The sequence below is a fragment of the Paramormyrops kingsleyae genome, chromosome 17 (assembly GCF_048594095.1).
Source record: "Paramormyrops kingsleyae isolate MSU_618 chromosome 17, PKINGS_0.4, whole genome shotgun sequence".
NCBI lineage: Eukaryota > Metazoa > Chordata > Actinopteri > Osteoglossiformes > Mormyridae > Paramormyrops > Paramormyrops kingsleyae.
In genome coordinates, this window is record NC_132813.1 from 14804431 (window position 1) to 14827895 (window position 23465).

A 23465-nucleotide genomic window follows, 5' to 3' on the forward strand; every position below is an offset into this window, starting at 1 on the left:
CAAAATGTGTTGAGGTCTATTAAAGGTGATATGCTTATAGTTACTTAACACTATATACGGTAAATGTATTGTTAGCTGATTAGAAATTGTGTAGCTTTGATTTAATATATTTATCTCCCACTTTTCTTAAATCGATATAATAATGAGTTAATAGTTAACACAATAGTGTTGGTAATATATTCAGTTATGTACACATTTACAGTATTTAAATATTTTGCTGGGTCAATGGTTGGTTGTCACGGTAGTACTTGTTCTCGCGATATTTTCGAGACCCACTTTCATAGCGCGGAACTGTGAGGTAAGTAACTGAAAAGCTATATATTTTGTCGAATAAAATACATTTTGTTGTTTTATATTTACCTAACTGTCCTCATCCAGTGGATTTTCCTATTTTAATATCATGCTTTGTGTAATTACAGCCCAGAATATTTACCTAGATAGCTAAGAGGGCTAAAGCTTCTGATACGTGCTTGTTTCCTGGGTTAGTAAACTAGCTCGCTGCCTTGGCAACGAGATGCTTGTCGTCTTAATCTGACTTTTAGCTGGCGAAGGAACGGCAGGTTAAGGAGTTCCTGGATTTTCAGATCTTACGTTTATGCTTTTGTGTGGAAATGCGTGTTTTTCTTGCCTAATCGATTTGCAGTAGCGAGCTGGTTAATGCTGTGGTAAACCAGAGCTGTCACCTCGTAGGTAGATGGGTAGGCTAACTCGCCCGGCGTGTTTACCTAATTGCTGTTAGGATAAACGTGTGCCTGTGCACTGCAAAGCTGAGTTGTTTGTTATCAACGAAGCATACGTCTCTGCCTATATTTTGACCGCCCTTCGTTCGTTCTGAACTATTTGTTAGTTGTTTAGGTACGTTGGTAGTGCGAACAAGCGATATGTGCGGGGCTCACTGGTCGTGAGAACGTGGTGATTTTTAACCATCTAATATGAGTGTCACCATGTTCTCTTCCATATATCCGTGCCGATTATTCAAAACCACTGGATTAAGAAGAAGCCGCTCTGCAGTTTGTCTGCGATGAGATTAAAAACCTCTTTGCTGAAGGAGCCCAAGCATATCCTTTGCATTTCGTTCATTTCGCATGTTTAGGTAGCTAAACATGAATGTTTAATTGTACCAGAATACTTGACGTGATTTTGTGCAGCATGTTGTGATGACATTAAAAAATGAAGGTTAAGGTTGTTGTGTTATATGTTGTGACTATCCCAGACTTGATTAACAATGGGAATCTTCATGTGGCTCTCGGTATTTAAAGGGCCCTGAATTTCTCCCTAGAATCAGTTTATTTAATCTGGGTCTTTTAATGTGTGTGGACCTGTGAATGCTAGCATTCTGCCCGCCTCACTATCCCTGGTCCTTCTCAGCCTCTACCCTTAACGGCCACATACACAGGGAGTTGGTCAGCTGTGTGGGCTGGACCACAGCAGATGAGCTGTATTCCTGCAGCGAAGATCACCAGATCTTCAGGTGGAACCTGCTGAACGGCGAGACCTCGTTGGTGGTGAGGCTGCCTGAGGAGATCTTCCCCATTGATCTCCACTGGTTCCCCAAAGCTGTCGGGGGGAAGAAGCAGTCTCTTGCTGAAGTGTTTGTGCTCACCAGCACAGATGGTAAAACATCCCCGGTCCAAAGCGGTCCCTGACAATCCGCAATACTAATCAAGCCGTAATACTAATCAAGTCATGTTACTTAAATAGTTTACAAGTTGAGACTAATAGTTTCCTGAAATTTCTTTGCCATTTGGATATGGATATGATCATTTGCTTTGGTGGCAAGTAACATGTAGTCGAAATGATAACAGTACCATATAATTATACTAACACACACTGATTGGAACTGCAGACAGTTTCTGAGCTATGAAAAGCATCCAATCTATAATGTCACGTGTTGCACCAGTGCAAATCAATCAATGACACCATCTAACCACTATTAATATGTGTGCTTAAAGAAGGCTTCACTTTAGTTTCTGTGTAGCTCACCACCTAAATTACACAACAGACTCAAAACCAGTTTCATTCAGGTTTGATCTTTTTATTTCTGTTTTAAATATGTCTTAGAGTTTCTGGAGATTTTATTGAATAGTTAAACATTGGTGGGTGGTGAAAATAATATCTTAACTCTAGCTGGCTTATCTAACCTCATGAGGCATCGGGTCTCCTGCTGAAATGTTTAACTGAAACACTAGTTTGTGTTTTTTTCTCCTGTTTGGTGGCAGTGAATTACCGTTATGCCCCAAACAGAAGTGTGTTTATTACAGAAATGACTTGCCTTATAACCCTTTGCCTCTTTTGACAGTTTGTTATTCTTCTCATATTGTTCTCTCTGTCCCATGTTATGATATAACGTGCTTAAATACTTACTACCTGCTTTTATTTTTCTGGGTCAGCAGCATTCTGTTTTCTTAGAAAGTCCAAATATAGAAATGGGTGAGAGAACTGGGATGCTGATTTGCAGTTTGAGGCGACCAGAAATTACATAGAACATTCAGAATTTTTTAATACGTGTGGCCACAAAGTATATGGTAGGCTGGTGTTTTTGATAACTGTCTCCATGCCTGATCGCATTCTGTCTGCAGCGGGGAGTTTGTCTTAACTCCTAACTCTTCCTTTTTGTGTGAGAAAATGTACAAAAGAGATGGTCTGAGCTACAGAATGCAGGGACAGCTTGGGTGCCTGATCTTGAACAGTACCCCACCCCATCTCAGATAAAATATAAAAGATATCTTAGAGCTCTGCTTCTTGCAATGTTCATGGTATAATAAATATATACTGTGAACAAAATCTTTTGGCAATGGCACCTTGAGTACAGGTTCACAGACCAGGGTAGTGCATATTGCGGTAGTCAGTAAGCATTGCCTGTCTTTATCTGCTGGCAGGTAAGTTCCACCTGGCCTCTAAGGCGGGACGCATCGAAAAGAGTGTTGAAGCCCACCGTGGGGCTGTCCTGGCCGGCCGCTGGAACTACGATGGAACGGCCCTCATCACGAGTGAGTACACAGAAACAACACTACTCTTATTTTTCAATTCCATAATTATTTTGGCTGCTTGAGTTCTGGGCATAAATTATATATTTGATTCGATTTGATTTGATTGATTGTCCTGCTCCTTTTGTTTCAATGAAGATCACTACTGCCTGGAAACGGTCTGTAAAACGTAATCTTCTGTCTTGATTTTTGTCCCCACAGCTGGTGAGGATGGACAGATAAAAATTTGGTCAAAGAGCGGCATGCTGAGGTCCACTTTGGTACAACAAGGTCAGGGACTGACAGGAGCGCAGACTGCCCCATAATGCATTCTCAGTCTGTAAATATGCAGATGTAGGAATGGAAGAAGTGCCAGTCATAAGATGACTGAATGGAAAGAGGTTTAATTTTGGGATATTTTTGATTCTGCTTGCATACAGAAAACAAAAATAGACATACCCCATTCACCACAACCATGTAAAAATGTCAGTCTTAGCATGTTCATGTTTTTTAAGTTCAGCAAGGTGACGCCTCGTGATTTAGTGTCGCCGTGACTGTCTGTGAACCAGGTGATGCGGCTTGTGTGTATATAGAATCGGGAAGCCTGGAAATCCGAATGGGGTGTCGGGAGTTTTGCCGCTCAGCCTGGCAGCTAATCTGGTGTGAGCCCAGTCAGACGTGTCTTTTTTCTGACAGCTGCACTTAAGCAGGCTAGTGCTCTCCGTTACACACAACATATTTGTCAGATTGCTGTTTGACATCTGTGTGTAGTGAAATAAATGAAGACCAAAAGTACACCTTATCTGATGGAAAGTGGGGGGAGATTAAACCAAGGCTTAGTGGAGGTGCCACTGTTGTATTGCTGGTCGAGGTTTCACACGGCATCCACATGTGTAAATGGTTAAAACACTGATGCCGACCAAGGTCACTGGTTAAGGTGATAAATGCCCAAGATTGCTGCTGGCCCAGCTTCCATCGTTGTGGATCTAACCTTAATTCAGCAGTGTGATCAAAACAGCATCTAGCATTGTGTGTTGAGGCTGAGTCGCAGACCACTCTGCAAGGTGCCAGACAGATGCGTGTCCATTGAATGCAAGAGTCTCTGCTCACTGTGTGAAAATCTTACTAGAGTCTGCAAAAGACTTATTTTTTTTCAGGATTTGTTTTGTGTACCCGAGGGCTTTAAAATGAGTCTTTTATTGCTTTCAGCGCTAGTCAAAAATGTTGTAGTGTGACTAGAAAAGGGAAAGTGTTGTTCTTCAACAGAGTATCTGTTTCCAAAAAAAAATTTTTTTCAAAGGATTTACTAAAAGCTGCTACATTTTGTCCATGCTGTAACAGATGCAGTACAGTATGCAGTGCACATTTATGAGAGCATGAATCAGGTTGTTCTTGTACTGTAGGGCATCGTAGATATTTGTCATCCTAGAGATGATTCAATAAACATATAAGCCTCCTACTCAACCAGAGGAATAAGAATTCTGGTCCTCTGCCAGATGTATACTGGATGAAAGCACACTTTGGGATATTGGGTATAATGGATAAAGTCTGGAAAGAAGAATGTTTTCTGGATGTCACTTTGACCTAGACCCTCCTGCAAGTTTTTTCTGTGTGTGAGGCAGCATATATGAACTTTTCTTGTTTATCTCTCATTGTCTCACTTCATTAATCCAATAACACAACAAACATTTCTAACCTTTACCTTGAGTCGTATTGTACAATGGGCCCTCACAATGCACACCCTTTCTGTGTAGTGTCATGATCAAACACTGTCTTCATCCAAACACTGACTATTTCACAGTGGGGGAGCAGGTAATACAGGGGCTGTCAGAGCTCAGAAAGCATGTGTTGTGAATGTGGCTCGTTTTTAAGGTTGGAGGAGGTAGACGAGGTTGGCTGGGAGGGTCCTGCCTCCATCGCTTACGGGATCATATGACCTCATGACATCTGTGACCCACCACAAGCACCCGAAGCAGGGTTATATGTCAGCTGTTCTCTTCTTGCCTGTGGGAGTACTCAGTCACAATGATTGTCTTCCCACTTCTGAAAGGAGAGCATGTGTTTATAAATGGCTCATCTGAGGCCTGCTCACTGTTGGGTGGATGTTGTAGTGCTCCAGTGATCCTTTTCTGGTGAATTTTACCTTCTTTATTTCTGAATAGTCTTTCTAAGGTTTCCTGTGGATAGTCTTTCATGGAAACACACTGTTTAAATATAAAATCTTTGTTTTTGAAGCCCAGAGTAGACCACGTGTGCTTTCCTCTGCATGACCACACAGTCTCCTCTTCCTGATAGTAATAATAGCAGGGGGTAGAACTGATTGTCCACCTCTCCATTCGTCATTCCCAGGGTCACCTGTGTATTGCGTGGCCTGGGGACCCGACTCCGACCGGATCCTCTACACGTCAGGCAGACGGCTCATCATCAAACCCCTGCAGCCCAGTTCCAAAGTCCTCCAGGTACAGCTGGCTTTTGCATGGGCTAATGGACAGCTAGTGTTGCGGAAGAACCCTTTGACAGCACACTTTGTGTTTTCACAGGAATTGTCCATGTTCACTTTCTGATCCAATCTTCGGCTTAACTGCACGTTAATTTGGTTGCCATTGATTTTCTGCTGAAAACCAGCCACCGGTCAAATGTGACGTCCATGACAGCGCATAGATTTTCTTGATTTAAAAAAAAAAAAAAAGCAGCCATCCGAACGAATAATGCAATTCTGTGTTTCTCTTGAGTGGCTGTGAATGGTCCGTAAACTGCAGTGCGTGTGTCTTTAGAATGTCTGAAGACGCGTTTCTGCCACTTACGCAATGGCGTGTTGCATTTCCGGACCTTAAGGTGCTCCAGGGACAAGTAAATTCCCTTGGGTCTGAACCCGAGCCCACCGCTTCCTGAGCAGCAACTGCCATTGTGTGGAAAAGCCTTGTCTGTGACCCCGTGACCCCTGCTGCCCCCAACCTCTGATGCCCCGTGGTTGAGGAGGCTTCACAGCGATGCCTTTGTTTTGCCATGGGGGGGGGGGGGGCAGCTGAGGACCCTTATCTGCTCTGACATGTTGAGCCACTTTTAAGCCGGCCATGTTATTCTGATTCCATGCTGCGTTTCATCGCCCCTCCGATCCGCACCTTAATAGGCGACTTCGATTATCTTAATGCAGGAAAGTGCCGGCAAACCTCCTCCACTTCAGTGGCTGCAAACACACTCACCTGCTTTCAATTAGCACAAGTCCAAGCAATTACCATAACAGGGAACAGACCTGTGCTGATGTCAGCCGGTGTGGCCGCCTCCCCGCTACGCTTACACTCCTGCTCGTCATCTCCGTTTCTGTCCTTATTCGCTTTAGTGTTTGGGCTGCCAATTATTGTGGGTCTTTTTTGTTTGTTTGTTTTGTGGGCCCAGTAAACTTTAGGCAGTAATTTGTGGCGTTAGTGGGGACCTGTTTGTCATGGTCTGTCTGTATTTGAGGCTGAAAACGGGGGAAGCAGGACACTTTATGTGTTCATTTAGATGCGCTCTTGAATGCATCGCCTTCATATTCTCTCTCTCTCTCTCTTTTTCTTTCTCTCTCTGTCTCTCTCTCTCTCTCTCTCTCTCTGAAGTGGAAAGCTCATGACGGAGTAATTCTGAAGGTTGACTGGAACGCCGTCAATGACCTCATACTTTCAGGTGGCGAGGACTGCAAATACAAGGTGGGGTACCATCCAGTCTCATTCAGCAGCATTACACTCCATGACCAGCTGCCCAAATATTTTGCAGGCCTTCCTTAAATGTTTTTTAGTGGTTTAGCAGAAGGAAACTGCCGGTGTGACCCATGCTCTCTCGCTGGCAGGTGTGGGACAGCTATGGGCAGCCTCTGTACTCCTCGGCCGTGCATGACTACCCCATCACCTCTGTGGCCTGGGCGCCGGACGGGGGGGTGTTTGCTGTGGGCTCCTTCAACACGCTGCGCCTCTGCGACAAGACAGGGGTGAGGCTGCGGTCTCTGTCTCTCTCCGTCTCGTCCTCATTCACATTTCTGTGCCAAAGCTTCCTTTCCTTTCTCCACCTACTCCCGCACATCCTGCCGGGCCGGTGTGTTTCATAGCTACCCCCCGCCAACCTGAACCCCACAATGGACAAGGAATTTTTGCCCATTCAACAACCCCTCAGCACATGGCAACTTTGCATAAGTCTGAAATTAAAAGCAGCATAATGAGCACAGTTTGAGGTCATCGACTGCTCTGGCCGTTTGGACTGGCGGTGAGGCCACTGCATTGCAGGTATCTGGATAACGTCGTCCCATGCTGCGTCGCAAACGATTTATATCCATGGTCCCACAAACCCTGCATCCTATCAGTCCCATGACAACGGGCCCAGTCACTACAGTGACTTTTGTTGTAACTCGATTCTTCTTTCATTACAAGTCCCATAGTTGACTGAGTTTGGTGCCTCTTACAAAACTACTCTTCACCAGCACTAGTGGTGATTACTAAACTGCAACAATGACCCTATATTACCCCATTCAAATTGTCTATGACGGTGTTTTCCAATCCAGTCCTCAGGGACCCTCAGACAGTCCGTATTTTTGCTCCCTCCCAGATCTCGGTAGGGAGCAAAATTGTGGGCTGTCCGGCAGGGAGCTGGGAGGAACAAAAACGTGGACTGGCTGGGGGTCCCGGAGGAGATCTATGAAGATCTTCTGTCTTTTGGAAGAAATGTTCCTTTATGGCTTTCTCAGTTATTTGGAGTTGGAGGAGATGTTCCTGAGCCCGGACACCTGGTCCTGGTCAGGGCCAAGCTTCTAATCATAAGACCTTACTGGGGGGAAAAGTGGGTTGTAATTTCAGATGTGTCGTGTAAAGTGTTTGTCAGGGAGATGGTGTGAGGTGGTACTTCTCTGATTTCTTGCTGAAACTGAAATGTCCCTGTTTTGGGAATACTGAAAACAAGCAGCAAAGTGTGTTCCTCTGTAACGGATCGTCATGTATCTCGTGGTACATTTTGATCTAATTAGGATCAAATGGTATTTCTAAGCACTAAAACAAATGAGCTGGAGCAGAACTCTGAGCCAACACAGATGCCTCGGTCTTGCAGGCACGCGTGTGCGTGCGTGCGCATGTGTGTGTGTGCGTTTCTATTGTTATTTAGGGACTTTGTGCTATGGCCCTGCTCTCAGTGGGTTTTCCAGGGGTGCTTTGGCGTGGGTGTGTTCTGCAGCCAGGTAGTAGCCAGAGGGGGCCCAAACAGAACTTTCCAGACACTTAGCTGTGCAATCTGGAGACTCTGGGGTCTCTTCTTTATGACTGACCGCATGGTATCTGCCACTGCTCCAACTTGCCGTCCAGCGCTGTTAGCTCTGGTACATTGTGGGAGCTTTGTTGCATTTTGTAAACATCACCAGATTCGAACTGCGGAAACCCTAATGTTTCCGTCTTCATGTATTACCGTACTTTTTAAGGAATGGTTTTAAGTGACTTTTAGTCACAGTCCTCACTTTAAAGCCTGTGGTTTCCTTAACATTACAGGAATCAGAATATAAGCTGTAACCCTGCGCCCTGCTGTTTACTGCTCGCTCATGGCTCACTCACGACTGGCAATTCTTTCCCTAAGTGTCAGTTTTGACAAGGCTCTGCCTGCCTGTGTGTGCAGAGAAAGGGTTAAGGGCCATGTGGAATCTCAGCAGTACTACCGTGACTAATCACCAGGAGTTTCGCTCTGTATCTTGTACAGCGGATGCTCGCACATTACGGAGTGCTGCCTCAGCAAGAAAATGCTGACCGGCTTAACCCCTAACCTCCAGCGAGCCTCCACTTAGCCAAGCCGGGGGGGGGGGGGGGGGGACCTCCTCAGGACAGATAAAGCACACAGCTCTCCCTGCCATCGGCACTCGGGGAGAAAAAAGGCGGTTGTGTTTCATCGTCCTTGCTGGGAGCAGCCATGCGACTGTATCCCGGCGAGCCGCACCGTGCAGCCTCAGCGTGCCGCACGCTCCGCACTAGGGTCCGATTCCGTATTCCGTCAGTCTCGCTGGGCTCTGGCTTCAACTTATTTGTTCTGTGTTTATTTTTAGTACATGTAGGCTCCTAATTATTTGTATATTTATTCTGTATGCTCTTGGTTCTGTTTCTTGGTGTCTAACGGCTTAATGTGGAACAGTAACGTCTCTGGAGTGCGAGTGTATTTTATAAACACAAGTGTTACAGATTGAGACGAGGATTCGCTGCAGCATGCTTGTGTTGTTAGCCTGTGCAGCCATCTCCTCGTCGTCTGTCTTCCGAAATGGACGGCGAGATGCTGGAAACGATGCCGTGGCGAGGCCTCCGTGACCGTCTGTATGACCCAGCTGGCACCCTTTATTCAAGTTGTTAATTCAATTTGATCACTTAAAAAATTGCACTAGAGGGGGAGGCAGTGAGAGATCGACAATAGGTCTTGTCATTTTATACATGGCTTCCAAGTACAAGGGCAGACCGCACAGTTTTTTGTCTGAATGGATTTAGTAATATGGTCTACCTAACTCTTGCTTGTGGGGATGAGGGTGTCACATTTTCATTATTTGTGGTCATTTTAATAATTAAAAAAAAAAAAACATGTATGTTTGGTTATTTAAAAGCAGAATTGTCCCTGGGCTGGAGAAAGCAGGACTTCAAAAAAAAGCACTTCCTACACAGCCTGTGATGATACTGAGAATTCACTCCGCTTTAGTGCTAACAGAGAACAAAGCTCTGTGACTTGACACAAACCCGTATAACTAAATGAAACCCATTTCCTTCAATAAAAACACAGCCTCACATTTTAGCTGAACCGTCTCCACAAGGACGAGCATCACGTTTCAGCCCAGTGCTCCATCTTCATTTGGGGCTTGACTGGAACCATCACTGGCCCGTTAATACGCCCCAGTTTGTGCTGGAGCCTCAGACTGTCCCAGCAGCTTGTCACTCGTGAGTCGGCGGTTTCCAAAGCAAAAAGTCCAGAAGGACACACTTATCCAGATGTCGGGAGCGTGGCTTCTTCTAGAGGGGCTCAGAAAATACTTTTAAAGTCATGAGTGTTTGGAACGTCTGGCTCAAAAGGGATCTGCCAGTTCTGACCTGATGCTCCGAAGATGTGCTGCTGGAAGATACGCTGGGGGATAAGGAATCGCCAGCTTTTTATGTGGTTTGAAATTTTATTCGATGCCAGTGGATTCCGTGGGGCCTTCCTGTGACCGCGTGCAGGCATGTTACAAAGGTGTGATGTTTACCATGTCTGCTTCATGATTTATTGATTGGCTGCTTGCTGTGGAGTGAGCCTCCAAGTCTTATCTGCCATTAAAAGTCAGCGGTCGACCGAGTCGATCAGAATGTCTAGGTTATGTTCAATTAATGAATATATCTGCACTGGCATAAAAGTTTGAACTGAATCTCAGAGGCCTGTGTTTTGGTTCTGTCTTGTTTGGGACAAAAATAAATGTTAATTTAAACCCAAAGAAAATGGGGAAATTTTAAACGTTGTTTTTCTTCATCTGGAGAAAGTAAGTTGGCTAACTGAAGAGGGAGAAAATGTCACTTGTAAAAGTGAAAGATCTGCCTTGGGGGTATAACTGGAAAAATAGCAGATGTGGAGGAGGCCTGGGCAGCAAAGAGAGGGAGAGAGAGAGAGAGAGAGAGAGAGAGAGAGAGAGCGCGAGAACGAGAGCGCTGCCAAACAAAGGGAGTCCTGAGTCAGCAGCAGTGTATGGGGCTGGGCTCCTCTCTCCCCCCCCCCCACTCCCCCCTTTCCTTTCGTTCTTTCTTTCTCCTCCCCTCCTGTCCTTTCACGTGTCTCCTTCTCTCCTGCTTCGGCCCTGTGCCCATTCTCAGTTCAGAGCCAGAGATCGAGTGTGTGTGTGTGTGTGTGTGTGTGTGTGTGTGTGTGTGTGTGTGTGTGTGTGTGTGTGTGTGTGTGTGTGTGTGTGTGTGTGTGTGTGTGAGAGAGAGAGAGACTGACTCACCAGTGTGTTTATAGTCGTTACTCTGGCACTGGCTCCAGTTGAACCCTTCTCCTCACTCACACCTCCAACTTCAGTTTTGACTCTTCACACCAGCTCTAACCTAACAATGCTCACTCAGCAGTCGTAGAAACTGACGACGTGAAAACACACTCACCGTGTCGTGCTCTGCCTCTTTCCATTTTCACTTTATCTTTATTTCTCCTCTTAGCGCTCGGCTGAGTCGACTTGCGAAGAGTTTCGAAAGAGTGAGCACTTTTTGCTTTATGATTCGACTTCCTGGCCAGTGAAAACAGGCATTAAACCCACGGCCCCGCAGGTTAAACGCAGCGTTCGATTTCAGACACTCAGGACAGTGGGAAGCGACTTCAGTCCCACAGGCAGACAAACGCACTTGGGGGGAGGGGGGGGGGATGTTGTCACACATGAAGGTGTCCTTTTTATTTCTTATTGCCTCTTGTCTTTCGCCATACGCCCCTCGTCGCTAAGCTTTTACCTCCCAGAAGGGATCATGCGAGGACAGACCGATGGCTGTATGTGTCCCACACGGCCGCAGGGGCTGCGTTGGGAGTGACTCCTTTTGGATTTCTCCCTATAAAAGTTCGCTGGCTTCCCTTCCCCCTGTGTCCCCAGCCACGGAGAGCGTGGAGGAGAGATAGATGGTGGCCTCCGCCGGGGGCGTGCCAGTTTGTCTGGCAGAGTCATTACTCTCTGGCTCATTAAATCAGTACCTTCGCAGACAAGACAAACATGTTGGAGGGGGGAACCGGCAGAGCTGGGGGGGGGGGGGGGAGTCACCCCTCAGAACAACTCCCGCTGCCTTCATTGCATGTGCGAGGCGACGTGTGCGCACGAGCTTCCAGTCTGGCAAACACATATTTCTTTTTTTCAGGATTTTTAAATGTGTGTGTTTGTTTGTCTGTGTGTGTGTGTGTGTCACTGGGCTCCAAGTGGGAGACTTTGGAGGAAGTGTGCCTATTGAAATGAGCCTTTAAGCTGCTTGTTCTTCGAATCCGCAGCCCTCAGAGTCCATTGGCGTGGGAGGGGTTTCAGTCGCTGTTTTTTTTTTGTGTGTGTGTGTGTGTGTTTTGTCTGTGCTGAAGATTTGATTGTTTGCTGGTATATTGATTTTTTCCCCCCCCATTTGCTTGTTCTTTGATGTTTGCAGTCTGACGGGGTGCGTCTCGCTCGATGAGTAACCACACAGGAGAACCTGACAGTAGAGGTTTACTTCAGTATCTTGGGAAAATTTGACCTGTGCTCCCTCAAAAATGTCCACTCCTTCATTACTTGCCAAAGGAAGTCATTTATTTACCATTTATGCTTCTATTATATGTTTTTGATAAATGTCTTCCCTTTTCCTGTCTGATATACATGCTTACAGAAGGAGAAGTGACTTTGCTATCTGAGGAGAGATCTCATGGGGTTTGGCTCTCTCTGTCTCGGTGGATATCTTAGATGCTGCTGTAGTTACCATCTCCTCAGGCACCCAGTCACTGAATCTAACCATTCACGGTTAGTTCTGGTCAGTCAAGACAAACAGATCTGAACGGGCACTTCAGCCGCTTCCCACAAATCGTAAGCCCGGGTACCTCCCCAGAGCTTCCCTTTATGACATGTTCTTTGCCCCCTGGGGGGCGGTAGGGGAGTGGCGTCTGGTGTCTGTTTCCACCCCTAGAGCTCACCTAACCTTGGTTAATTGAGTTCAGTCCACAGTTATGCCAAACAGAATCTGTGATAATTCACAGACCCACACGTTCACATGTGAAGTCATACTCCCGGTGGTCACATGACCATCGACACAGAGTTTACGTCATTTGTTTGTCATTCTGCTTTATTTTTACGTGAATGAGTCTGAGGTGTATATGAGTATTTATACAGCAAGTAAGATGCTGTATAAATGACCAAGTGCAGAAAAAGCAACATAATGGCAAAGCGATGGATTTGTAAATGGTGAGCGAATGCCTTTGATGGCTGTCGGTGTGGATGGCCTGCCTCCGCTTTGTACCGCATGACGTTCCCGTGTCAGCCACTCCCGGCCAGCCCGGCACGCTGCGTGCCCTTCCCTCCTCGCCAGCCCCCCCTAGCCCCGCATCGCTAATTGAATCCTGCTGGCCGGCTCACAGCTGCATCCCGCTGATGAGTCCCAGGGGCCGGCCCGGCCATGTGCGTACGGTTAGCACTCAGAGGCTTCGGGGCCTGCAGTGTATGTCTCCAGCACGAACCAATGTGTGTGTCATTACCGTCTGCCTTCCTGCCAGACTCCTGCCTTGTGCCACTTGATGCAACCCACAGGCCAAATCTGTAGTTTTACGATCAAACCGTATATTACAGAAAATAGCCACTCTTTCTGCATCTTGTTATTCATCTGCCCATTGTGTTCCTAGCTTCACCTCTTGCCTCAGCTCGCCTTTGTAAACAGAAATGAATTATTAAACACATACAGTGAGTTGTTTGGATTAATGTGCCATCACTGTCTGAAAGGTACACCGTGTCTGGTCATCGCGGGGGTGGGGGGGGGGCTTGTCCGCTAATCAAGCAGAAGTATTATCACACATCCTTCTATTAAAAGGCCAGGGTGTTAAGCAAATACAACCAGTTAGCTGTAATACAAAAATAACTGTTACTGTTCTGTGTCAAAAGATCTTTAGAGCAGGATTGTGGGAAAGTGAGTTTCAGAGGCTCACTGGAGTCCTGGAGTACACAAGGGCACTCATCATCATCCTCCTCCTCATCACCGCCATAGTGGGGAACTTACCCTGCTCTTGCTCTGAATCCTGCAACTACCGAGGGCCTAACCAGCATGTGGCCAGAGCTCGTCAGAGGAGAACAGCTCCCTAAGTGTGCTATCTGTGTGGAAGGTCTCCCAGGGAGGGCCAGTTTTGGCCATACAGATCACAAGGACATTAATCTCTAGCCAAGTCCAAAAAAGATCAGATTTCTGCACATTTAGCTATTGTACAGTGTCAGATGGGGGGGGGGGGGTAGAGGTATATTTTCCAATTCGGAGAAGCAAGGCTGAAGGGTCGGCAGAAAGGCAGCGCATCGCCTCCTCCCCGCACCTGTCACTGGCCAATCTGAGCCGCGGTGACACAGTTTTCTAAATGGTTACACAGCTGAGGAGAGGCTGGAGCTGCGCCAGGCTCGTGGCGGTGCCACATTTGGGCGTCTGCCTGGCTGAAAGCTGCGACCTCTTCTTAAGCGATTTAACAGAACCTCTAAGCTGGGAGCGAAGACCCGCTGTTCTGAAAGGTGCAGTCAGCCTGTAGCCCAAACCCTGCAGCCTGGCAACACCTGATGATTCAGCCCATGGCCAGAGTCCAGCTACAGGGGCCGTCAGGGGCCTGACCTAGACAACACACCCCTTGGCAGTGACTCCCAAGAAATGCCCTGTCCTTCATTTTTCCGTGTATAGCTGAATTTTGTCCCGATCATGAAAAGGGTGTGTGATACTTTTGTCTTTGTGATGATAAAAACAAAAAAATGCCTCCATTTTTGTGTGTTTGGCAGTGTTGCGCTGTCTGGCCGCCATCTCCAGGTCGCGGTCGATAGCGCCTGCGCCGTGCCCTTCGTTTTACGTGCCGCCGCGCATGGGAGGAGAACGTGAAAACTGAAGGAGTTTAAGAGGGAAGGATGAGTATTTGTGTCAAATGTCAGAGGACAGACAAGCAAAGGCGACTCCCGGGTGACTAGGCGAGCTCAGACAACCCGGTGCCACCGAAGGTTTCTGAGCAGCCTTTATGGTCTGCAGGCTGTCTTTTCGTTTGATAGCGTGTAATTGAATGCAGTGGGTCAGACATTATTATAAAGCGCAGCATTCTCCTTCAGAAAATCTACTGTTCGTTCCATTCCGTTGTTTTTAAAGTTTTTATTTTAGCTTACTTACGGTTTAGAGTTAATCAAATAATGTCTGAAAACAGGTCAAGTAAAATCCGGTAAAATGGGAGATGAATGTCCTGGTGATAAGCTTTTTCTATTTGGGCTCCTGAGCTTTAAGTCTTTAGGAAAAATGCTTGAAGTGGTCTCCTGTCTTTGATATCTGCTTAACGGTTAGAAAAGGGTTACTGAAAAGCTACAGTCTGCAGAGACCGAATGGACGTAATCAGCCTAAAGACCCCAAGTTTGTCTTTATTTTCCCTCCAGGTGAAATTTCCATAACAGTGAAACCCGATCATTAGCTGAGGACAAAATGTCAACGGAAAGCTGAGAACTAAATTGTCCCTGGGGGGTACGAGGGCCAGGGTTACGGGATGGTACCCCTCCCCCCGGCCTGCTCCGTGTTCACTGCGGAGAGGCCGTTTCTCCTGGAGCGGCTGAATGGGTGTTTGCTTTGGCCACGCACCACGCTCAGGTGAGGATGCCCCCAGATATGTGAGCCCAGCCCGGGACGGAGCTGGAGGGAGGGTGTGATGCCAGTTACAGCCCGTGCTAATTTACTTCAGGACTCGTTCCCCATCTGCCATTTTGCTACTATCGCTCTTCATTAACAAACAGACTTTTTAATAATTATATCCTTTGGGTTTTCACACTCCCCAACCAGCCATGTCTGCCGCAGCATGTGTGGTGAGGGGCCATTCATCTGCAGGTAATTTAAATCATCCCATTATCAACTTTCTAAATCCTTTTCCATTATTGCTGGCTTGCAAGGTATGTGATGGTGGGCATTGTCGTGATTTAGAACATATGTCTTCCACGCTGTGTCCATTGGTGGCTCTCCTCATGTGTGTCTGCCTAATTTTTGTGTTACTAACAGTGGGTTTGTAAATGCCTTTAAAATGTCCTTCCAGTCCCTCAGGGCTACCATACAGCCAGGGCCCGCTGTGAGACCGCATTCTCTCAAAATGGCACTCACCCCCCCCAATTTCGAACGAGAACATCATTTTGACCTGATATGTAGAACACAAAGAATGTCCCGTAATTTTGGGGGGGGGGGGGTCATGTGGGGGGGGGGGAGGGGGGTCACCATGGCGCCATCAGCAGAGGCTTATTTGTTGAATCAAGTCTCATTTCCGGGGTAGTTATTCATGTTTTGGGACTGATTATTTCGATATATTTCCTTTTTGCATCAAAATTTCATGCATTACATTTAAAAATACGATGATGACTTCTGACTATGTATTATTGTTAATTTGGAGACTATTCAGATGAGATTGGACTTCTACTTTCCTTCATATGAAAGTGCCGCCCTGTTGCTTGTGCTGCCGTCTCTGGGGTGCACAGCTTGCTGCTCTTCTGGGTCGGCACGTTCCGGAACTCTACAGGGAGCTGGAACTCCGATGACGGACAAGTTCGCGGTGTCTCAGTATGCATGAGAATGAAAACTCTGGGATCAGCCTGAGCTGTTGCCTGCTGTTCCGAACACAACATGAAAATCTGTGACTGCGATCAAAAAATGACAAATCTTGTATTTTGTTTGGTTACTTATGGTTAAGGTTAGGGCTGGGTATCAGGTCGTCGTTGGGATTAGAATTTTCCCCATAGAAATGAATGGAGAGTCCCTACAAATATATAATTACAAATCTGTGTGTGTGTGTGTGTGTGTGTGTGTGTGTGTGTGTGTGTGTGTGTGTGTGTGTGTGTGTGTCATGTATCATGTATCATGACAGCAGCCACATAGTTCCATAATTCGGCACGTGGAGGCTGGCGTGACGCAGCGTGCTTTGATGCGCTGTGGATGGAGATGGGGAATCTGTGGTTGGATGCACTGTGGATGGAGATGGGGAATCTGTGGTTGGATGCACTGTGGATGGAGATGGGGAATCTGTGGTTGGCTCCGCTGTGGGTGAAGATGTGTGCGAATGCGGCACACCGGGATTTACGCTCGTACCTGCGCTGCCAGGCCATCTCCCGTCCAGGAGTAGAGCAGCTAACCGAAGCCAGCTGGGATCGACTGAGCGGCAGCCAGCAAGTTCCCCCCCCCCCCCCATCCCCCACCCCCCATCCTGAGGGTTAGCCCACCGGGGCCCCTTGAGCCTCCCGTCCTGACAGAGTCTGCTGCAGTCACACGCCACGCCAGCGATCGGCCCCTTCTGAGGAGAAGCAGAGCGAGGCAGTGGCACTGGGCAGCACAGACATACTTAATGTGTCTGATGTAATGGGGCTGAATCAGCATATGGTCCCACAGAGAGCCATTGGCTGATATGTGTGTCGTTAACCCCTTCCCTGCTTCTTCCCCTCTCTCTTTCGGCGTCCTTTTGACCATGATTCAACCCAAACCTCTGACATCTAACAAATTAGCAGTGCCCCCCCCCCCCCATTGCGCTTGATGGGTAGCCTCCCTGACCGAATCTCCCCTCTTGCATTCTGCCTCGTGTTCATGTCAGGAAGGGGTTTGCCAAGCAGAAGAGTTGCAGTTGACTCTGGGTTTTTTTTTCTTTTTTTCGTTCCCCCTCCCCCCATAATAAGGCAGCCGTGTGGAGGAGGCTCAGAACACCTGCCAGTCTTAATGGCAAACGTATGTGTGGGGAAAGGAGAGAGAACGAGCACTGAGTTGCAACGCTGTATATACGAGAGAGAGGGGTCACTAAGGCTTACGGGGGAAGAGAGATCCAGACAGCAAACGCAGGAGCCAGAGGGGAAAGGGGGAAAAAAAAAAAAAAACTTAGTCACACGCAAATGACATTCATTCATGATTCCCTTAAAAAAATATCACTCCTCTTTGATTTTTCTTTTTTTTTTTAAAGCGTGGTTGTTACTGATGTTTGTTAAGCTCACCAGGAAGGCACTGAGCCTGTTGTTTTTTTGGGTGAGTGTCGTGCTTCTTTTGGGGCCCGCCCCCCCCATACACACCCTGGGCTCTGGCTTGGCCTGCCTGGGGGGCTCGCTGTGCCCTGCCTCTCCTCGCATAGGGTGCAGGTGGCCGTAAGTGCTCTGCTGTGGTAGGCAAACACGCCAGGGCCATATCTTCCTGATACATGAAACCGCATTCGGGCCCGTTTGGATCTCAGCCTGTGTTCTGGCCCGCCATTTGGCTTTATTTTTCAAAAAGGCTGGCCCTTAATATTTTGAGCTGAAGAATGCAGAGGGCTGCCTTTTAGGAGGGCACAGTTGAAGGTGATTAGGCAGAAGTAGTGATCTGAGGCACCAGCATTTTGCATCCATTTGGCCTCTTGCCGTTCTTCCCCTCGTCTCTGCTTCCATTCGCCGAGATGCTGCTGCCGGCGGCACCAGGAGTTCAGCACTGTTGAGCTGATCCTAAGTGGCAGCTTGGCATTCTGTACCACGCACCCCTCTATCAGGCACGGGGGCTTTCAGTGTCAGGAAAGCGCCCGCAGTCTGTCTGGTACCCTTCAGAGAGTGGAAACCCTGGTGTGTCTCAGAGCTCGAGCAGCAGCAGGACACTTTGGGTTCACCTCCCAGAGGGGTTTTTATTCTCTTCGCCTGTCCAGGTGAAAAGAAACAAAATGTGTCTCTTCCCCCCTCTTCTTCCGTCCCTCTGGTGGTGAGAGTGGAGAGCTCCCGGCCCCTTAGTCATCGCCTTCTGGCCATCGCCGTGGAACTGACTCTGCACGCTGTCACCTTGGCATTATCCGCTTCCCTGGGACAATGTGGTTTCAATATCCCGCTCCCTCCCAATCAAGGAGCAATAAATACTGTGGAAAGTTTATTTCTGTGGTGTCGTTCCCTGAGATTGGTGTGCCTGAATCCAGTATGACAGATACAATATTCCCCCCGCCACCCCAGTTTGATTTAAATGCTCCCCCCCCCCCCAACCAACCCAAGGCAAATACAGAGCCAGTGACCGTGCGCCAGAATCATCTCTTTTGGTTCCAATAAAAGTTGTCAGTAGAAACCGCTGCTGAATGACTATCTCTACCCTCTGTGGGACACCCCTTCCCACCCAGCACCTCCCGAAAAGATTATTACTAATGTGAGAAAACCATCATCAGCTTTCCTTTGGACTTCAGCAGAAGATCTGTTACTTGGCACCTTTTGCTCTGTGGAGATCCTCTGTACGGAGCAGCGAACCTGAGAAGTGGCAGCTGGACCCCGGCCTTCCTTCGCTCCTTTGCTCCCTCGCTTTCTGCCTCCCGCTGCCGTGTTGTGTCCCCCCCCCTGTCGGTCCCGTCACAGAGGTCAGCAGTGTTGCCCTCTCCCATTTCTCTTTCTCAGGGTGTAGTCTGACACACGCCAGCGGGCTGCCTCTCACGAGCGGTCACCACTTTCACGTTGCTAGTGAATGGCCTTGCGATAACTAATTACACAAGAAATGCGATGTCTGTCGTCACTCCGGCCTGCTCCCAAGTTCATGCTGCGTTAAAATGAAGCCCCCACCCCGGCAACCTGGCTGCATTGTCTTCGGGCCCATTGTGTGCCGGTTTTGTGGTTAACGACGGGTTGGGCAGCTTGGTGGGAGTTTGTTTATGGGGCCAGAATAAAGCAAGACTTGGGGGGGCCCTTGGGACAGGGACTAATTGCACTTGTGGAATAGACTTTTTATTACTTTTGGCTTCCTCCGATTCCCCTTTTGTCCCATCGCGCCCAGTTGCAGGACTCACTGCAACCTGCTTTGCCCCCCACCCTCCACAAAAAAAAAATCCTCAGCTATCAGATGTCTCCCCAGGCTTGGCTTGCCACGCACATATAAAGATATATATCTACAGACGTCATGTCAACATATAAACACAAAAAAAACAGGCACACGCCCATTCATGCTCTCTGATAAACACACACACACACACACACACACAAGCGGGCAGCCCAGCAAGGGTAGTCCAATGGTCCAGTGTGTTAAAAGCATTAGGTAAGCACAAATCCAAAGTTTTTCACAGCCCGGGATCTTGGTATCATGTGTCTTCCTTCATTATGGTCTGCTGTATACATTCAGAGCGTCTGACTCAGTCCCTTCTCCAGAGAGCTTTAAAACAGACTGGACTTGGATGTTTGCACAAGAATAGATGGAATATTATTATTTTAAGCGCATGCGTTTTTGTTTTGGAGTGCCTCCAGGCCCAACTAGGTGAAGTTTAAGAAAAGGTGCGTAAAAGTGTAGCTCAGAAGGCCGCGTGAGCCATTGCCAGAGGCCCTTTGTTTATCTGTGCCGAGGGCCCGGAAAATAAAAAATTGTCCCGTCATAGGATTTATTTGGAAGCAGGGAAAGTGCAAGACAGATTAAGAAAGAAAACACCACCTTTGATAGGAGTAACAGGAAACCTCTTGTCGTGTGATTGGTTCAGATCCTTTTGCTATTTTAGTCCTTAAAACAGTTTTTCTTGTAGGATTCCTGCAGCAGAATGTTGCTGCTTTGAACGCCATGGTAAAGGAGCCTTTAATAGTCAGAGACTTTGCTTCGACACGTTAGCTTCCACTGCATCTGGCTCTGGAGGAAACGGCCCAACCCAAGAAACCAAGGTTTACAAACTTGTTCCCCCCAGGATCACTTTATGGTAGCAGCCAGCAGCAGTACTTTGACGCCCCCCCCCCCCTCCTTTACTGAGCTGTTCCCCCGCTGCCAGCCACCTGTGTGTATAAAGATGCTGAATCGGCAAGGTCAGGGGTCACCTGACGGATGTCAGCAGGGTTTTGGCCCAGCTGCACGTGGTGGAATGCCGTAATGCAGACCACAGAAAGGGATTGTTCCTCTGAGAGGGTGGAGGGGGGCATGTCTTCACTAGCTCAGTGGAAATAGCCCCCCTTCTGATTGACCAGCCAAACCTTGAAATGGACAGCACTGTCCCCTTGTCCTAACAGACAGCGTCTGTCTGATGGCTGAGCGGACAGCTCTGCAGCTGTGGTGGCCTGTCACACTACTGAATAGCTCTAGTGTCTGTGTTCTCAGTAGGGCTTGGTGTTTGTGCTCTCAGCGGGACTCTAAGTCGACTTGGTGAACGTGCTGTGAGCGGGACTCTGAGCAGGCTCGATGTTTGTGCTCTCAGCGGGACTCTGAGTCGGCTTGGTGAACGTGCTCTCAGCGGGAATCTGCGCAGGCTTGATGTTTGTGCTCTCAGCGGGAATCTGAGCAGGCTCGATGTTTGTGCTCTCAGCGGGAATCCGAGTCGGCTTGGTGAACATGCTCTCAGCGGGAATCCGAGTCGGCTTGGTGTCTGTGCTCTCAGAGGGAATCTGAGTCGGCTTGGTGTCTGTGCTCTCAGCGGGAATCCGAGTCGGCTTGGTGTCTGTGCTCTCAGCGGGAATCCGAGTCGGCTTGGTGTCTGTGCTCTCAGAGGGAATCCGAGTCGGCTTGGTGTCTGTGCTCTCAGCGGGAATCCGAGTCGGCTTGGTGTCTGTGCTCTCAGCGGGAATCCGAGTCGGCTTGGTGTCTGTGCTCTCAGAGGGAATCCGAGTCGGCTTGGTGTCTGTGCTCTCAGAGGGAATCCGAGTCGGCTTGGTGTCTGTGCTCTCAGCGGGAATCCGAGTCGGCTTGGTGTCTGTGCTCTCAGCGGGAATCCGAGTCGGCTTGGTGTCTGTGCTCTCAGCGGGAATCTGAGTCAGCTTGGTGAACGTGCTCTCAGCGGGAATCTGAGTCAGCTTGCTGTCTGTGCTCTCAGAGGGAATCTGAGTCGGCTTGGTGTCTGTGCTCTCAGCGGGAATCTGAGTCGGCTTGGTGTCTGTGCTCTCAGCGGGAATCCGAGTCGGCTTGGTGTCTGTGCTCTCAGCGGGAATCCGAGTCGGCTTGGTGTCTGTGCTCTCAGAGGGAATCCGAGTCGGCTTGGTGTCTGTGCTCTCAGCGGGAATCCGAGTCGGCTTGGTGTCTGTGCTCTCAGAGGGAATCCGAGTCGGCTTGGTGTCTGTGCTCTCAGCGGGAATCCGAGTCGGCTTGGTGTCTGTGCTCTCAGAGGGAATCCGAGTCGGCTTGGTGTCTGTGCTCTCACCGGGATTTTGAGGAGGCCGACCTTTAAAGCTGCAGTGCTCCATGCAGAAACTCATTTTATTCACACACTTATAAAACAGAGAACGCTTGTAGCATGAACCATTTAGAAGTAAAGAGTCTCAATTGCAACTTTCTGATATTAACAAAAAAAAAACCTCCAAAAAACGAAGCTTGTGTAACTATTTGTGTCAAATTGCTAATCTGTGCCCCCTGTTTCAAACATGCTGTTTGTCGAGTTCTAAATATAATCTCTAAATGCTGTAATTACATCCATGTCTGGCAAATGGCTTTTTAACTTTGTTTAAAAAACAAACCAACAAGAAAAGGACTAAACTGTTTCGGTTCAGTCATAAGCTCTCTGACAGGTTAAATTTGAAACCAGAAGCCGCCACAACAAAATCTGCTTTGTGTTGTGATGTTCTGCAGAGGGCAGAGTGAGAAAGAGGGGTGGGGGGGGAGACCGGGGGGAGGGGGGTGTTTTTATAGTGGCCGGGCTGAGAAACGTCTCCCCTCTGAACACTGGTGTGTTTTGGTGTGTTTGAAAAGGCTATGTGCGGAATGGGGAATTACAGGCTTCTCTCGGCTGTGCAAGGGGCCAGGACCCAGTCGAGCTGCCCGCGAATCGGCAATGGGAAGGAGCCCGGACACTCCAGTGGGGAAGAGCAGTTTAGGTGCTCACAGAGGCGGATAGTTCAGGTCCAGAAAGTAAAACATCCGGACCAAGATTTTGTTTCAACCAACCAGCGACTGAGTACTCAACTGGTTGGTTGAAGCAAAGTCTTGGTCTGGATTTTTACTTTTCAAGACCTGAACCATCCACCTCTGGGTGCTCAGATACGGGGCTGGCTGTGCGCCTCCTCCCAGTCCCTGTCCTGCGTCACCCCTCTCCATTTAAACAGATGTTCTGGGCCTGCTGGATAAATGCTGCTTTTGTTTGCTCCACCCCGCCCCCCCCGCCGTGCGTGGCGGTCCTGAGCGTGTGCCCTCCCCCATTTCTCAGTGGTCCCACACCCTGGAGAAGTCCAGCACCGGCAGCCTGTTCAGCCTGGCCTGGTCAGCGGACGGGACGCAGCTGGCGGGAGCCTCGGGCAGCGGCCACGTCATCTTTGCCCACGTGGTGGAGAGGCGCTGGTCATGGAGGAGCTACGAGGTCACGCTGACCAAGCGCAGGACGATGCAGGTACTGAGGGCACCACACACCACTGGCATCATTCCCATTGGGCGGCCGCCACCTACAGCACGACCATGGCCCTGCTGACCCTTTTTACAAGGCTCCTCATCATCGTCGCTCTTCTTCTCAGTCTGGTCTCCCACGTGGCCGGTTAGCTGTCCATGAGTTTCCGTTACGGCTTTCGTTGTAGCCAGTTCCTCTCACCGCCGCGGCGTCTCTAATGAGTCTACCGAGAGCCTCCATAGTCTGTGGTGTATTAAATGGACTCGTTTAGCCAGTAAAAGGACGGCTGTTGCCTTTGACTTTTAGCGGCGCTTGGTCAATTAGGCCTCTCCTCAAACAAGAACAGAAGTGGAACTTCAATGAACTGCTTTGGGTGTATTCAGCAAATCCATGATCTGCACAGCTCATCAGCCAGCTGACGCCCCACCCCAGTCATCCACACAGCACATGTTTGCTACATTGTGCTTCCGTGACGTCACGGACGGTGGCTGCTCTTTGGGCTCCTGAAATCCAGGCCCTGATTGTGGTAACGAATGGGTTAACTGTCTTTTGTCCTCATGTCACTGTCAG

The 23465-nt window shown here is 48.4% G+C and overlaps 1 protein-coding gene across 6 annotated transcripts in view; it reads left to right on the forward strand.

Moving 5' to 3' along the window:
• The first annotated feature begins 57 nt into the window (after positions 1-57).
• The window catches only part of ift80 (intraflagellar transport 80 homolog (Chlamydomonas)), a 32603-nt gene continuing 9195 nt past the window's right edge, over positions 58-23465 (forward strand). The window contains exons 1-9 of one of the 6 annotated variants that reach the window (XM_072701594.1): positions 58-298; positions 995-1093; positions 1397-1614; positions 2880-2990; positions 3189-3257; positions 5316-5425; positions 6563-6652; positions 6793-6930; positions 22722-22901. In XM_072701594.1, coding sequence (XP_072557695.1) covers positions 1086-1093; positions 1397-1614; positions 2880-2990; positions 3189-3257; positions 5316-5425; positions 6563-6652; positions 6793-6930; positions 22722-22901 — 924 coding nt within the window. In that variant the 5' untranslated portion in view covers positions 58-298; positions 995-1085. Of the gene's footprint in view, positions 299-460; positions 482-994; positions 1615-2879; positions 2991-3188; positions 3258-5315; positions 5426-6562; positions 6653-6792; positions 6931-22721; positions 22902-23465 lie in introns of those variants that run through there. The other 5 variants (XM_072701592.1, XM_072701591.1, XM_072701593.1 and 2 more) reach the window with 5 other exon arrangements.